The sequence below is a fragment of the Schistocerca piceifrons genome, chromosome 3 (assembly GCF_021461385.2).
Source record: "Schistocerca piceifrons isolate TAMUIC-IGC-003096 chromosome 3, iqSchPice1.1, whole genome shotgun sequence".
NCBI classification, from domain to species: Eukaryota; Metazoa; Arthropoda; class Insecta; order Orthoptera; family Acrididae; genus Schistocerca; species Schistocerca piceifrons.
Genome location: NC_060140.1, coordinates 929,595,927 through 929,613,865, shown reverse-complemented (window position 1 = coordinate 929,613,865; position 17,939 = coordinate 929,595,927). Strand labels below are relative to the sequence as shown.

At 36.3% G+C, this 17,939-nt stretch overlaps 1 protein-coding gene across 1 annotated transcript in view; it reads left to right on the top strand.

The window, feature by feature from the left end:
- Positions 1 to 17,939, top strand: part of LOC124787789 (protein Skeletor, isoforms B/C) — a 694,854-nt gene that overhangs the window by 647,645 nt on the left and 29,270 nt on the right. The window contains exon 11 of the mRNA XM_047254691.1: positions 7,597 to 7,695. Within this exon, the coding sequence (XP_047110647.1) occupies positions 7,597 to 7,695 (99 nt within the window). The remainder of the gene's footprint in view (positions 1 to 7,596; positions 7,696 to 17,939) is intronic.

The following is a 17,939-nucleotide window of genomic DNA, read 5'->3' as shown; positions in this document are numbered from 1 at the left end:
CAAATGTGGCCCTGTGCTCCATACTTCAATCTTTGTATGTCTTCCTGTTGCTATTTTTATTTCAATAATTTATTATTGTCTTTAATTGCAACTGATGCTTAAACCAGTTTGTAATTTCCTCAGATTGTCTGATGAGGCCTAGAACATGTGAAACACATCACATGTGAAGATTACATACAGCTATTTTGAGCAACCAAGACTGTTGTTTTCTATTCTAAAGTGTGTATGCCTCCATATGAGACCTAATTTCTCATGTCCTTAAGTGTAATGTGTGCTATCACAGTAGAATTCTTCTGCAGTCATCTTCAAATGCCGGTCCTCTAAATTTTCTAATTAGTGTTCCTTGGAAAGAACTTCAACTCCCTCCCAGGGATATCCATTTGAGTCATAACATCTAAATATTGTTCAAACCTACCAGTAACAAACCTAGCAGGCTGCCTCTGTCTGAATTTGATGTCTTCCTTTAATCAGATCTGATATGGATCCCAAGCAGTCATGCAGAACTCAAGAATTGATTCACCAGCATCCTATATGCAGTCTCCTTTATGTGTAAACCATGTTTTCCTAAAATTCCCTCAATAAACCAAAGTCCACCATTCGCCTTCCTGACCACAGTCCTCATGTACTCATTCCATTTCATATCACTCTGCAGTGTTTATGCTCATATATTTAAATGATGTGACTGTGTCATACAGGACACTACTAATACTTTATCTGAACTTCAGGGGTTTGGTTTTCCTGTTCATTTCCCTTGACTTACATTTCTCTGCATTTAGAGCTTTCTGCCATTCATCACATCAACCAGAAATTTTGTCTAAGTCATCTCGTATCCTTCTACAGTCTCTCGACTTTGACACCTTACCATACACCATGGCATCATCAGCAAACAACAGAAGATTGCTGTCCACCCTGTCCACCAAATCATTTATGTATACAGTGAACATCAGTGGTCCTATCACACATCCCTGGCGCATTCCTGATGATCTCTTGTCTCTTGTGAACACTCGCCATCAAGGGCAACATACTGGGTTCTATAACTTAAAAAATATTTGAGCCACTCACATAACTGTGAACCTTTTCCATATGCTCATATGTTTGTTAACAGCTTGCAATGGGGCACTGTGTCAAGTACTTCCCAGAAATCTAGAAATAAGGAAACTGCCCTTCATTCCCAGTCCACAATATACCATGTGAGAAAAGGGCAACCTGTTTTTTGCATGAGTGGTGCTCCTAATACCATGCTGATATGTGGACGTAAGCTTCTTGGTCTCAAGAAAATTTATTACACTTAAAGTGAGAATATGTGCAAGGATAATGAACAAGACATTGTGAAATTGTAGCTATTGTACATTGACTCCAGTCTCATTTTGATAGATTGTAAACCTGATTTAAAAATTAATGAAATTCATGAACACCATATTGTCAGGAATACAGATTATCAATGAAACTTCCTGGCAGATTAAAACTGTGTGCCGGACACTAGACTCAAACTCAGGACTGTTGCCTTTTGTGGGCAAGTGCTCTACCAACTGGTGGAAGTAAAGCTGTGAGGACGGGGCATGAGTCGTGCTTGGGTACCTCAGTTGGTAGAGCACTTGCCCGGGAAAGGCAAAGGTCCCGAGTTCAAGTCTCGGTCTGGCACACAGTTTTAATCTGCCAGGAAGTTTCATATCAGTGCACACTCCGCTGTAGAGTGAAAATCTCATTCTGGACAGATTATCAAAGTTATTAGTCAGCAATAATTAAAAAACAAACAAAAGATGAAAAACAATAAACTACTGTCATAAAAGATGTCACCAAAGAAAAAACACATTTATTCCCATCACCCCCACAAGCTCTCAAGATGTCCATACGTGAACTCTGAAAACCTCCCATCCTGACCAAAACTTGCTGCCCAAAGTTCACAAAGACAGCGTGGACAACACAGGTTCAGACTCAGGACTGCTGACATCACAGGAGTTGCTGTAATTGGAGGAGCAGATGGAAATGGCGACACCTCCATAATAGAGGGCATGTAGTCCTCCCTCTATTTCTGGCTCCATTAAGTACACATTTTGAGGATGGGTGGGATGTATATGGGGTGGTCAACCTCGGCAAGCGGAAGCCCTTCTGCCTCGTCCTCTCCAACATCAGGTGGCACCAAATCACCTGCTCAGTCACTGCTACAAGTCTCTTTCTTCTCTGTCACATTCTGCTCCAGCAGGAAAAGCCTTTCTATGTAAGCAAGATTGTGAAGAAGTAGATGGGCCCATAACCTACCACCCACTCATTCCAATCAGTCCTTTAGAGAGATCATACAGTTAACAGCAAATTAAGTTCATGTGTACCATACTGCCAGGAACAAAGACTACCAAAACTATTTATTCAGTTATTATTACAAAACAGACAAAAAATAAAGAACAACAAACTATTTCTGTAAAATGTGCCAAAACAAGCAAAAAAAGGTATTTATTATGTTTAGATTGACAAATACCCCTCAAATGTTGTAAAATTTTCTTATTTCACTTGGTATGCAATTAGGTTTCATGCCAATGGTATTACTGATATAATCTGTTGATCTACTGAAGCCCAGAAATCTTATACTGTGTTTCCACAAACGTATAGGAGAATAAAAAAACTTTGTTTATAAAGATACTGCATTTGCAACAACTAAAAAGTTTAGTATTTGCAACAGTAATGTATCATTTGTTTGAAACTTCATGAGAAAGGGAGACTGAAGCATTTTATAACATACAACCACCACAGTTTTTGTGCAAAACGAAGCACAGAAAGTGTAGTAGAACTCAATTAGGGCTATTTAAAGCTTTTGATATGGTCTGCCATGAAATCCTCCTTGATAAGCTAGAAGCAGTAGGTATTAGAGGAAGAGTTAAAATGTGGTTTGAGTCATATCTCAAAAACAGATCTCAGATTATAGAGCTCACCACTGTAAATTCAAATCAAAAAATAAGGTTAGATACAGAAGCAAAAGAAGTTCCTTTAGGAGTACCCCAAGGCAGCGCCTTAGGGCCACTACTCTTTCTCATATATGTCAATGATTTACGGTTACAATATGATACAGCCAAAATTGTACTATATGCAGATGACACTAGTCTGATAGTGAGCGACTTTAAAAACTTGTTACTGTCAACTACTGACAAAATCCTAAAAAGTATTGAGACTTGGTTCAGTGCAAATAAACTTACCCTCAATGCAAAGAAAACAAATTACATACAGTATGGTAAAATGATTCAGGATGAAGACATTAATCTAGAACTGGATGACAGACTAATAGAGAGAGTGCATTTTGCAAAAGTGTTAGGAATGCATATAGATGAAGCTATGAATTGGAAACACCATGTGAAATTTCTTACACACAGACTTAACTCAGAATGACATACTTTGGACACTTTCATTCTGTTGCCTCGTTTGGAATAGCGTTCTGGGCCAGCTCAAAATCTAATTTGAAAGACATTTTTATTTTACAAAAACAGGCTGTTCGAATAATTACCCACAGTCCGACACAAGCTCGCTGCAGACCTCTTTTCAAACAGTTAGGAATACTTACCCTACCATCAGTCTATATTCTTAAATGTGTACTCTTAACCAAAGCTAATCTAAGCAATCTCCACACAAATGCAGACTGTCACAACTACAGCACAAGGAACAAGAATGATCTCCACATAGAACAAGCAAGAAGAACACGAACTCAGAAGCATGTAAGCCACACGGACATTAAGCTCTATAATGCACTGCCTCAGTACATTAAAGATTTAAAGAACAATACAAATTTTAAATTGGAACTTAGAAAATTTTTAATTGTTAAATGTTGTTACTCAACAAATGAATATCTTGAAAACCAAGAAAATGACTCTACAAACTAACCTCCAAAATTTTCTATCTTCGTTTGTTTCAGCTTTTATTATACTTTACCATATATAGTACTAGTTATATATTGTTACTGAGAAACAAATTATTATAAACCATTTATGTGGAAAGAAACTGTAAGTTTGCTGTCATTTATTATAGACAATTTCATTTTGTACATTCTATATTTTAATTTCTGTGTATGACAAATCCAGTTGTAGACAATTTCATTTTGTATATTCTGTATTGTTAATTTCTATGTATTACAAGTCCAATATCATTTGCACAATGACACAGATGCTAAATAAATAAATTTCAACTACAGAAGAACTGCAACACTCTTCTCAATTAACACTATAGCTCATGATGATGTTTCAATAATTCCCTTATTGTTCCACTTGCTGTCAAATATTTCTTCAAACTATCAAATGCTAACGAAGCAACAATGGTGAGATACATTTATTTCATGGAAGGAAAATCTCAGATAAACATACCTGTGTTACACTTTGTAAATAATTTTCATATTGCCTAAAGGGCATCAAGAAATCATAATTAAAAGTAACATCTTAATCTCCCTCCCCCCCTCTCCCCCACACCTATTTTCATACCCTTTTTCTTTCACTCAATTCTACATGCTTCTCAGTTCATCTCTCAATTTTCACCCATAATCGTCCGTATGTAACTCATTATTAGTACTTCATCATCAGATGCTCAAAATTACAATACACTGCTGAAACTTTCTGAAAGTTAAAAATGTGTGACAAACCAGCAATGAGCTACCTATGTAAAATTCATAGCCTGCTTATGCAGCTTCAGTTTTGCCAGCACCTCTCTCCTACCTTCCCCTTGCATTGTTACTTTTTAAATCTCACCTCTATCTCATGGCTGTCTGGATACTAGATCCTCTGCAACATTTTCGTATCTCTTATACACATCACGCATCTTTCCCTTCCTTATATTCCATCTCCTTCTCTGTACTGGCAAAGAAAGACATCTGAGACCTTTTCAAAGCTCGAGATTTGACAGCTGATTTCTTTTACTGTATTATTCTTCTCGATTCCAGATGTTCCTGTTTTAACCCTTCTTTATGAAAATATTTTATATCTGTTGCTAACAAAAACTCCAGACTTAATGTTGATACTGAAACTACTCCAGGCTTAATATTCATGTTGAAACTGGGATAATACTGGGGATAAAATTACAGCATTAGTCAACAAACTTAAACGAATACTAAACCACTTTTGTAGTCTGCTGTCCCATCTCTCAGTAAAAAACAAGTAAATAGTAGTTACTGGTGATTTTACTGTGGATTTATTGAAAAGCTCTGTCAGTGAAAATTATTGCAATCAGCAACACTGTCATTCAGTTTAATGTCTAAGTGAACTTTGTGACTAGGATATGTAAATTCTCTGAGGTTGTTATTGATAATATCTTTGTAGACAAATCTAGGAGAAAAATCTCATCACAAAACCAATAGTCAATGGGCTATCTGATCATGACATGCAGCATCTTGTGTTAAATGCTGAAACTTGTCAGGAAAAAAAGATAGTAAATCTGAGTATAGGAGGGTAATAAATCAGTCAAAAATTGAGAATTTTTGGTGACTGCTCAAGGACATGAACTGGATAGATATTACAATATGTACAACTCTAATGGGAAATGCAAAGCATTCATTAATAAAGTTACTTCCTCTTTTGAAAATTGTCTTCCCCTCAAGATAACACATATTAAACCCAAGTCTAAAAATAACCTAAGGATTACACAAGGAATAAGGTATCACATGAAACAAACAGGAAACTGTATCTGCTATCTAGTAACAGCTCTGATGTCAGCATTGTAATGCATCACAAAGAATACTGCAAAATATTGAAGCAAGTAATTCAGAAATCAAAGCAGCTTTAGACCACTCTCTACAAATAATTTCAGTAAAATGGAAATGACACTCACATCTCCCAAAGAAATAGCATCCATCATAAAATCCTTAAAATCTAAGTATTCTAGTGGTTATAATAACATATCAATGAAGTTAATTAAAGATTGCTCATGTGAATTGAGTTCTATCTTAAATTATTTGTGTAATCAATTTCTTATCAGTGGACACTTCCAGACTGTCTAAAATATGCTATATAAAGAGATACCATCAAACTACCAACCAGTTTCACTTTTGTCAGCTTTTCCAAAAATATTTGAAAATGTTGTGTTGAAGCATCTCGTTATGTTGTGTTCAAGCATCTCTTTAAGTATCTGACTGCAAATAGTATACTGAGTAAGTCACAGAGTTCTAATATAGAGACAGCTATTTACATATACAGTGAGAGTGTACTTAATTCATTAGATAACAAATTAGAGGCTACTGGCATTTTCTGTGACCTGGCAAAAGCCTTTGACTCTGTGAACCACAGCATATAAGTAAATTAGAATATTATGGCATTACCAGCAGTGCTGCGAAATGGTTTGAGTCTTATCTAACTAACAGGAAACAAAGGGTGTTGTCTTGAAATATCTGTGCAGTAAGCAGTCAATCTTTAACTGATTGGGAATTAATTACATGTGATGATCCTCAAGGTTCCATCTTGGTTTCATTGCTTTTTCTTCTGTACATTAATGACCTCGCGTCTGTTACAAGCCAGATGCTAAGTTTGTGTCATTTGCAGATGATACGAACATTGCAATAAGTAGTAAGTCAAGTACAGACTTAGAAATGGCTACTGATCAAATTTTAATTAATGTTAATAAATGGTTTAAAGCTAATTCACTGTCATTAAACTTCCAAAAGACCCACCATATGCAGTTCAGAACCTGTAAGAGATTTCCTTCCAACATCTGTATAACATACGAAGACATGCAGATCGAAGAGGTTAACAGTATTAAATTTCTGGGATTACAACTTGTCAATAAATTCAGTTGGAAAGGAAATACCACAGAATTGCTGAAGCTCCTAAACAAGTCTGTAGTTGCAGTGAGAATGATGTCAGATGTAGGAAATATAAATATAAATAATATGCATAGTTTGCCTACTTTTATTCTGTTATGTTGTATGGAGTCTGCTTACTTATTATGTCATGTAGGATCACATTCTGGGGTAACTCCTCAAGCCAAACAAAAGTTTTTAGAGTGAAAAAGTGTGTTATAACAATTATTTGTGGTGTAAATTCAATACCATGTAGAAAACTGTTCAAGGGACTTTGTAATCTAACCACTGGTTCTCACTAAATTTATTCCTTAATGTAATTAGTAGAAATTCACCTATGTAGATAAATGTAATTGCAGTTTTTTTCCCTTGTACTTGTGAGTTAACCTTCATCTTTTCTTAAATACCAATTAGCTATTCAAACATAATTGTTACTTTTGGAGGGTAACAGATAAAGTGTGCTGTACCAATATATTTCCTACATTGCTTTCACAAATAAGCAAAACTGAAGCCAAATATTCAGGCAGTTTATAGAATGAATGACTAGCAACATATATTTCTAACTTAGTTTTAAGTTTTGGGGTTGCCAGTGCCCTGTTTAATATCCACAGATATTCTTTTAAATATTTTGGTGCCAGAATTGAATAATTTCACATTGTGCAGTAGTTAAGGATATAGAGTTCATATATGAATTAGGCATTTGTATCTTGTGTGGCAGCTGGTAATATCATGCAGTTTTTGACTTTCCTCTAAGACAATCAAATGATTTTTTTATATGAGGTTGATAAGCAGAATTGAGAAGTACTGGACACTGAGACCTATACTGTCTTTAATTTCAGGTCATCCTTCATGGGGAATTGCATGGTACATAAATGACCGCCTCATACCAGAAATAACAGTTGAGAGAGGTCAGACATACACCTTTATGGTAGAAGGAGGTACGTACACAAGACAGTTTCCTAATGCTACCAACACTTTGAAATAATGCCGATTTAGAATTATCTGTTTGTATTTTATTTCTAATCACACATACAAGTTTGCTGTATTGCAAATATTATCAAACTGAGTTTTCAAGCACCTATTAGCACATTTGATGTAAGCAAGACTCCATAAAAAACACAATAAAAACTGTGACCCATTGGAAGTGAATTATCACTGCTGCTAAGTAATTTAAGAATAACTGACATTCCAGCCTTAAGATCAATCTCTAACTTCAAACAGCTGTTTTAATTCTGTTCTATATTTCTGTAACAATATATCAACAAAATAAAAACAAATTATCATATAACTTCAGTATCCAAAAGTACTTAATGTCAGAAATTTTATTGGTGTGGGAAAAACAATTGTAGCATCAGTAAAAGGATGATGGATAATATCAGTACAAAAAGGGACAACTGGTTCTATATGTCTAATTTTCATTGCCAACAATTTCTGGACATATAATTTAATTTTTTTGTATCATTATAAAACTTGTTATATTTTTCAATGATAAAAGCCTCCCCATCATTATTACTACAGCTCTTGACTGAATTAATACTTTTACTTAGGATAAAATGACAACTTTGCAGTATGCTATTGCTGCTGAGCAGATACATAGTGTGACTCAACACCACACTACCTTTTACTGGAATGTTGATATTGTCAGAGCTTATAAAAACTTCTAGTAATTTTCTGAATATTTCCATATAGTTTGAAGTTTTGTAAAAATATGTAGAATTATTTAATTTTGTTGTCTGCATATGTCCAATTGTTACAATATTTGATGTGTTTTCAATGCTGCTTGCCTGCATTATTCATTAAGCCCTTAGAGTCTCCATGATCAAAGTCTTGTAGAATATCTGTAAATTGATTTCTAAGCATTGTGCAAATGATGTTCACTATGCAGAGTTCCAAGTAATGTGGCTTTTTCCCACATTTATTATCAGTACAAAAATTTTGATGACCAGATCAAGTCTCACATCACATTTTTTTATGCAAGTATGTACCTCCACCTCTCATCTTCACTATACACAGTAGCATGAACAACATAATCACTACATGAAGATATACTCCTTCGTAGGCATAATATTAACAGAACACAATGGTTGTAGATTACGTAAAACAGTGCACGCTTTCAGGTCTGTGAGGCAGTCACTGAGATGATTAAACATCAACTCCATAAAACATGAAATCAGTTCAAATTAAACAACATCCATCATGTCAAAAGAATTAACATACTCACTGTTTGATAAAAGTGTCTCAAATAATCCTTGCATGCATGCTGGTCATATATACACAGTCAAAAGATTTTCTTAGAAATGTAAAATATGAGCTTTGTGAAAAATAAATAGTTGTACAGGTTTCAACATGGTAATAGTGAGCTGCAAATTTTCTACACAGGAGTCAGCAGTGTAGAGAGAGGCTGTGAACTCAAGAATAGATATTAACACAATCCAGATTAGCTGCAGTTTCCAAAGATCTCAGATAGGTTTTGTGCAAGTGCTAGCTGGTCTCAGACTGAAAATTCTGGATGATGTCTGACTATTTAAAGACCAAACCGTAAGCATATTGCAGTCATGGGAACTTACTGTTACTCGCTCCTGTGAACGGGAATACGTTATGCAGATCTTGGTGCCTCTCGCACCCATCTAGAAAAGATAACCTGAAGATACCTAAATAAGGTGAAACGCGTCGTTGAAAAAAAAAAAACTAAAACTGCTACCAAGACTGTTTGTAACCAATACTGTTAAACACTGGTTTGCTCTTATGCCACATATGGACTGGAATAATTTCTAATAATATATTTAAAGTCCATGCCATATGACTTTCCCCCCTTGAGATAGGGTATCATCTTTGAATATTTACAATAATGAGGTTTCTAGTAAAAATTTTATTCTTAAAAATTTTGTCAGTGGGTACTTAATGTTGTTGAGTTGCAAACTAAGTGCACTTGTCATGGGTTAGCATTGACTTATAACAGTTTACTTCCTGAGTGAATTAACAAAGCATTACTGTGAAACTTCTCAAAAAAAGAAATTTCAAAAATCCGAATTATTTCAGTATGTGATATAAAATTTTCTTTAACAATATTTGTAATAGTAACAAATAACAATCTCACAAATTTATCTATAATCTGGTGCAATATAAAATTAATTTTGTTACCTTACTACAACATGTAAACAATATTGTGGATGACCCTTAACATACCTGACATCTCACTGTCATGTAAATTCATGCAAACAATGGTAAGGGACACAACTTAGCATTGTTTACTTGCTTAAATAAATATTCACATTTACCTGAATTGTGACAACTTTTGTAGTGCATTTGCATTTAGGAACACATTCAGTTGGTTCATCTGAGTCATAGTTGTCCACATTATCTGCAAAATCATTAAAAATACCCATTAAAAAAAATTTCCTGGCATGAACACCCTATGCATTACTGTTACTGGAAGCTATGTTACTGATATTTACCACTGTATACATGCAAACACCCTAACAAAGTTTGCCATTATCAAGAATCTGAAATTAGAGTTGGGGCTGTCCTCTCTTGGTTTATCATCTATCAACTAATATGAATAAAGCATGTCACTTACCATGCTATGCACACAATAATTCTGTTTCTCATCAACTGTCCATTACTGCTGTTTACAACCAAGGTCTTCAATTAGTGATGTATGTCATCTGTGCATAAGTATCAGATCAATGAAAGTATAATGTCAAGGGTTAGAATTTAATAAGCACAGAGGCAAAAATCTGCAACTCTAAATGTAACTGGTCACAGATTTATATGTTAATTACCAAATAACTTAACCAGTTCCAGATAAATCAAAGTACTTAACTGGGAAGACAGGATCTAAGTCTTTCTAAAGGATGGTGTCAGTGTGATCAGGCCTGCCTATGAGCTCTCTAGAAATTTACTATTGCATGTTACAGTAACTATAAAGATTAAAAGATAATCTGTGGGCTTAATTTAAAATTATTTGTTCACTGCTTTATAATACAGTGCACCAGCCAAAATGCAGCCCCACTATGAATGCTGTTCACAAACACAGGATGAGTTGGTTGACATTTGTAACCAGCTAGAAATCATCCTGACTACTGTCAAATGATTGGCAGCTGCTGCAAACTGGTGTATTGGAACAGCTCTCAAGAGTATTATACATGTGATATCTCAAGTATTATCCTCTCCTGTGGATCCTGTCTCCTCTGCAAAAACTGCAGTATCTGTCATTACTTGTCCACTTGACTGCAAGTGGCATGTCAGTGGTAGATTTAGGTGTCCTGTACAGGGTGGACGGGGACCAGAGAGGACTCAGTATGTTGTACCGATCCCCCTAACCAAAACGTTTGAGTTGCTGTCTTTCACTGAAACTGAAACTAAGCGAGTGGGATTCACTTCACCTGTTTTGGGGAAAACTGTTTAATCCAGTGCCAGGAAGCGGCAAACACAAAAGCATAGGGACAGGGTGCAAAAAACTGCAGAGTGTGGCAGTTGGAACAAATGACGCTGTTGTCTGGGCTCCGAGGTCATTATTGGGTCATTCCAGAAGGTTGAAAGACCAGTGTTGCAATGGAGTTTCAGCAAAGCTCACAATTTGCACCATTGTCCACAAGACTAATCATGATCCTTTGGTTCTGAGTCAACTGGAAGGACTGACCCAGAGACTTTAAAAGTTTTGTGACAGGATAGGTTTCAACTTCCTGGACTTACGCCATAGGACTGAGAACTGTAGGGTCACTCTAAATGGGTCAGGTGTGCACTACACATCAGAGGCTGCTACTCAGGTAGCTGACTATGTGTAGGATGCACACACTTTTTTTTTTTTTTTAGATTAGGCAACTCTCAATACGGATAACTATAGCTGTATCAAACCCAGAAGACTCAGTGTAAGATTGAAAGAAATGCTTCCCATAGGGGGGAGTATTGAAATCCTAATGATTAACTGCCGAAGCATTCATGACAAAATTCTAGAGTTTGGTGCACTCATGAAAGGCAGGGAATCTCACATAATACTAGGTACAGAAAGCTGGTTGAAACCTGAAATTGATAGCAGTTAGATTTTTGGGGAAAATTTAAGCATGTATCAAAAGGTTAGGCAAAAGGAAAGTGGAGCCAGCGTATCTGTCACAGTAGACAAGAAACTCGGATCCAACGAGGTGGTAATTGAAGCTACATGTGTGACTGTTTGGATGACACTCATTGTCAGGGGTGGGCATAAAATGATAATTGGATCCTTCTATTATCCACCAGACTCATCTCCTGATGAAACAAAATACTTTCGAGAAAACCTCAGTTCATTTGTATGTCAGTTCCCCAATCATATTGTAATCATTGGTGGAGACTTAAGTCATCCAACAATTAATTGCAAAAATTACACTTTTGTTAGTGGTGGATGTGGTAAAGACATCCTGTGAAACTTTACTAAATGCCTTCTCTGAAAACTACCTAGAACAGATAGTTAGCAAACCAACTCATGATGGAAATATATTAGATATAATGGCAATAAACAGACCTGATCTCTTTGAGGATGTCACATTGGAACTGGTATCAATCATCATGACACAGTTGTGGCAACAATGATTACCAAAGTACAAAGGACAACTAAAACAAGCATACAGTGAACTACACAAAAAATCAAGATATGTACACAGTAGAACAGTCCATGATAAGAAGGAACCTCCATGGTACACAGTCACTGTACAGAACCTTCTAAAGAAACAAGGATTACTGTATAATAGGTGTAAAACAAAGTGTAAATGAAACACATTTGGCTATCAAGAGAGCAATGGGTTGGGCCATCAGTGACAACTGTAAAGAATACTGTCAAGTAATCTTTCACACAACCCAAAGAAATTCTGGTCATATGAAAAGGCTGTTAGTGGCACCGAAGGTTGTGTCCAGTCCCTAGTGAATGAGACAAAAACTGAAATTGTGGATAGCAAAGCAAATGCTAAAATGCTTACTCCTATCTTCAAATGTTCCTTTATAAAGGAAAACTAAGGAGAACTGTCCCAATTTAATCCTCGCACCACTGAAAAGATGAATGAAATAATTATCAGGATCAGTGGTATTGAGAAACAGCTGAAGTCATTAAAGTTGAACAAAGCTCTAGGGCCTGATGGAATCCCTGACAGATTCTATACTGAATTTGCGGCTTAGTTAGCCCTCTTCTAACTATAACCTATTGTTAACAAAAAACTGTGCCCAGTTCTTGAAAAAAGACACAGTTCACATCTATCTACAAGAAGGGTATAGAAGTGATCCACAAAACTATCATCCAATATCATTGACATTGATTTGTTGTATAATCTTAGAACATTTTCTCAGCCCAAACATAATGAGGTATCTTGAACAGAATGACCTTCTCAAGGTATGTGATGGTCATCCTTCAAGATATCAGCAGGGTGTGGAATGCTCAGCAATCAAGTCAATCATCAAAATGGAAAATGACCCACATCGCACTATGCTTGTGGTGATTGTGTGCATACATAAAACATAGTTGGAGGGGATTTGTAATTTCTGAACAACACTAAGCACTGAAAGAAATAGAATTAGTACACAAATCTGATAATTATTAGTTAGATTGGTCTGAATTCATTTTATTCAGGTGAAGTAAGTACAAACTTGAGAGCATCAAAGTCCAAAATTCCACATTAGGTTGGAATTGTGCATTTCATTCATAACTGAAGACCATTTTGACAGAAGTATGTCCCAAGGGTGAACTGGTGGATGAACATATTGTACAGTCACTGAGTTTATTTCATTCAAACACAGTTTCATCACATGAAGGAATTAGGTCAGTGCTTTGGTACAAGAAGCAGCAACAACACTGGAGTTTGTGCATGCCAATTGTCAAACTGTGTTCCGTTGTGCTCAGTGAGGATTTGCATTCATTTTATGCACCACAAAATACTCAAATTATGATGCACCACTGTTTCAGTCAATACTTCACACATCACAGATCATAGCAAAACTGCACACAGGTTTATTGCTCAGCTTTTGTCACTTGATAATCACTTCTCATGTACTTCAGTGACTATAAATTTCCATAAGCACAATTATTGAATTAAATTCAGGTCAGTAATATCTTTTCTATTAAACCACATCCAAAACTGATAACCAAGATTAAGTAGGTGGCTTCATAGAAGGTTTATACTTAGAGTTTATGGGAACGAGATACAATTATCGATCAAACACAATAACTATCCCCATTAAATTCCACATCCTTAAATCCTTTCTTCATCTGAGGTACTGTGAAGTTCTTGTTTGCACATATCCTCAATATTTATAAAGTAATTAATCACAGTACATCAAATATTGGGGGGGGGGGGGGGGTCAGGTTATTCAAATTAAGTAGTTGAAATGTCCCTTAATATAAATCCATTTATTTTCTTCATTAATTATCCTGATCATCTTTATCAAGCTCATCTACAGGTGGTATGGTGGACTGAACAGTCTATACATCTTTACAGGTTTATCACTCCAACAAAAAGTATGTCATAAGGCTTTTTTCCTCACTGAACTTTCGATACATGGAGCAAAAGTTCCCAGCCCGTCAGGCAGTGCATAGAGCTGTTGCATTCGATTCAGTGGTGTATTGTTTCTGGCACTTTACCTGTGGGCAGCATAATATGACATTATTTAAAATTGTTATCAAGTTTTTTTTATAAAATGCACAGTTTCATTATTTCCATTAAATCAGAGATAGCATACACTGTAACAGAAAATATATAATAACCATTTATGTGCCTGTAAAGTGTCATTTTGATTTTTTTAGTCTATATTTGTTGTATATGCATAGTAATTAAGCCTCAGTGTAATGTAACATGGTAAATGCAGTCAGCATACAAAATTATATGAGACACACTCTCAACTGAAAATTATCAACTGGAATCCATGAGCAAAGAATAAATAAATGAGCAAATAAAAAATTTTGTCTGGAATTGAGAATAAATTTGATAAAAACAGAAGAGAATATATCAGTCTGGAATGAATACATAATAAATAAAACAATCGATTGGCAACTATTTACCTGCTGCTGATTGGTGGTTGGCACAAAGACAAATGTACTGCTTGCAGATTCCTAGCTACTGTTCTTTTTCTAGTTTAAATATACAGTTTCACTCACATTCTTTCTCTCTCTCTGTTTCCCTCCCTCCCTCCCTCTCTCTCTCTCTTTGTTTGTGTGTGTGTGTGTGTGTGTGTGTGTGTGTGTGTGTGTGTGTGTGTGTGTGTGTGTGAGAGAGAGAGAGAGGGAGAGAGAGAGAGAGAGAGAGAGAGAGAGAGAGAGAGAGAGAGAGAGAGAGAGAGGACCCTGTTGGGTCTCAAATTGCCTTTTAGATTTGTTTTTCTGATCTCCCATATAGCTCTCATTCTCTCTCTCTCTCTCAAAGGGCTTCTTTTTTCTTCAGTCCACTGGTTGTAGTATCCAACATTTTAAATTTTGACTGAACAGATTTCCATCTACTGCTTTCACTGCCTCTATATGGGCTTTTCTCAAGGTCCTTTTTAGTTTGTTGGATTCATGGCATATTCTTTAATTTTTGATGTGTATCATAATCTTGTGTGTAAGCCTCATTATTGAGAATCACTGAATATTTCCATAAAATTTTGATCTTTGTTTTTTAATATCTGCTGGCTGATGTGATACATCCTCTGTTTCTGTACAACATTTTGGTCCACATCTGTCTTCCTCCTCTGTTTCTGTACAGTGTTTTAGTCTTTACCTGTCTTCTGTTTTTTCTGGGTCAAGTACTTTCCTCATAATCCTTTATTCTTGCTCCAATTTGTTTTCCAGATCGCCTTTTCTGGTGAAAATTAAGATTTCACTCTCAACAGAGCCTCAGGTTTGATCACAGTGTTGTAATGTCTAATCTTTGCATGTATGGAAATGCACTTTTTGTTGTAGATGCCACGTGTTCTTCTGTATGCTCTTTTGAGTTTCTCTAATCAAACTCTCTGTACTTTCCAGCCACTCTGAATCTATTAATACACTGAGATATTTGACATGTTTTTCCCTTTACATTTGCCTGTACCTAGTGTTTAATTTCTGAATGTTACATTTAGTGCAGATTAACTTAGTTTCTTCAAAAGAGATTTGTAGGTCAGCTTTTTCAGGGAATATAGATGAGAAAGACAGCATGATGTGGGAGGAGGCAAGGGCGAGGGGAGAAGGAGGATGGAGAAGGGGAGAACACGGTTTGGGTGGGAGACTATGGTGGAAAACTAGAAAAAATGAGATGGATTGTGAAAAAATAGGATATGCTGGAAAGGCAGTTCACATCTGCATAATTTGGCCATACCCACATAGAGCACTGCATGATAATTGTACGATGGTTGGTATACGATGTAGTTGTTTTCAAACATGTACATATGTCTCATTGGGTACAAAATATTTGTAACTGGACTGTGATAGAATGTGTTGGGTTGGTTTATGAGACAAGTCTTGCATCTAAGTAATATGTTGGGAAATGACTTTTGAAGTACAAAACTGGAAGCAGGGGTGGCATTGTAATATACTAGGATACCAGGTAGGCCGAATGCTTCATGGATTATTACTTTTGCTGGTAATAGTCCAATACCTGGTAGAATGTCTCAGCTCAAGGCATGACAAGATGTAGTCAAAGCCTTGCTGAAGGTGCAGACTGCGTTTCCTGAGGTGAGGGAGGACTGGTATTGGGAGTGGAGGAGTACCTACCAATTAGTGGCCATGTCATGACAGGAACTGTGCATATTGAATGGCCAATGTAAGCCTTCCCACATTGACACCAGCCATTCAATATGCACAGTTCATGATAGGTGATTTGATTTGATTTGGTTTCATGTTCCACAGGTCCAAATGTGTTGGGTTCACGAGGACGTGGAATGAGTCAGTTTTTTACAAATACAATGTGATAATCTTATAGCATATACAGTACAAAATTATATAAAAATTTATACAGTAAATTATTGGAGCAGCAATAAATAAAAAAGAAAATACATATTTTCTTACAATCATTAAAGCACTATAGAAAACAGATACAGAGCACACACAGATACAGAGCTCAAGTTAAATAACATACTTAGTGGCATTATGTCAACTTGCGTTATATAATATTAAAATTTTACAATTTATTTAATTAAAAATTCATCTAGACTGTAAAAAGCTAGGTGTGTGGAACATTGCTGTCATAGGAGGCTACAATAGCCAGAAAAATCAGTGGTAGCAGAATGTTGTTTAAATGAGCGACACAGTATGAAATTGACAAAACTGTGATAGTTGCCAACACTTCATGTTTTTGGAGCAGTCTTTATAAAGAGGCAATTGAAATTAGGTTGGCAGATAATTTGATTAATAGAGACAATGCATTTCCTCCTTGCAGGATATGGAACCCTGAGCTATCCCACATCAGAACAGAACGTTCTTCAGTGCAGCCATACTGAATGTTCGAAAATTGTCTCTGAGTAAGATATATCATTACCACTGGTGTTCTACTAAGGGCAGTGCCACCTGCCCAGTCTTGGAGGGTAGCAACTGTGGTGGATTTCGCAAGCGCCGTGTACGGTACAGATGCCTATTTAGGACATCAATTTGCACCCTTGGCATCAGTTCTCAGTGGGAGTCAGCAGCAGAACCAGCATTCTCCTGAAGATGGTGAACAGTTGGATTGCCAAAATATTGAATCAAGTTGATTTTAGTATCCGGCAGCAAACACGAGGAGTCTTCCATTGTCCTATTTTAATTCTCACAGCAATGTTGACTTTAGTGTCATAGATATTAGTGTCATTGGCATTGAGAAATAGACTGAATTGCTAAAACTGAACACTGCTCTATCTTTCTCTGTCAGGGGAGATATGGGGTGTCTTGACTGTTGGCTTTGCCATTTTCTCTCAGGCTATTGGACAGAGTCATCCTGTTTCACAATAATGACTGCCCCCTTACTTCCAATCAGATGAAACCTGATGTGGTTGGGAAACATCCGTACAGCCCGGATCATTCACTGTGTGAATTTTACATCTCTGGTGACCTGAAGAAATATGTGCATGGGAATTGGTTTCAGCTGGATGAAAAACTGCAACCGTGGGTGCAGTTGTGGATATATCAGCTGCCAATCGCATTCTATGAAGCAGAAACTGATGGTCTTCTCTCCCAGTAGGAAAAATGTGTAAACATGTGTGATGTTACTTTTGAATGGAACCATCCCATTGTTCTACTGTG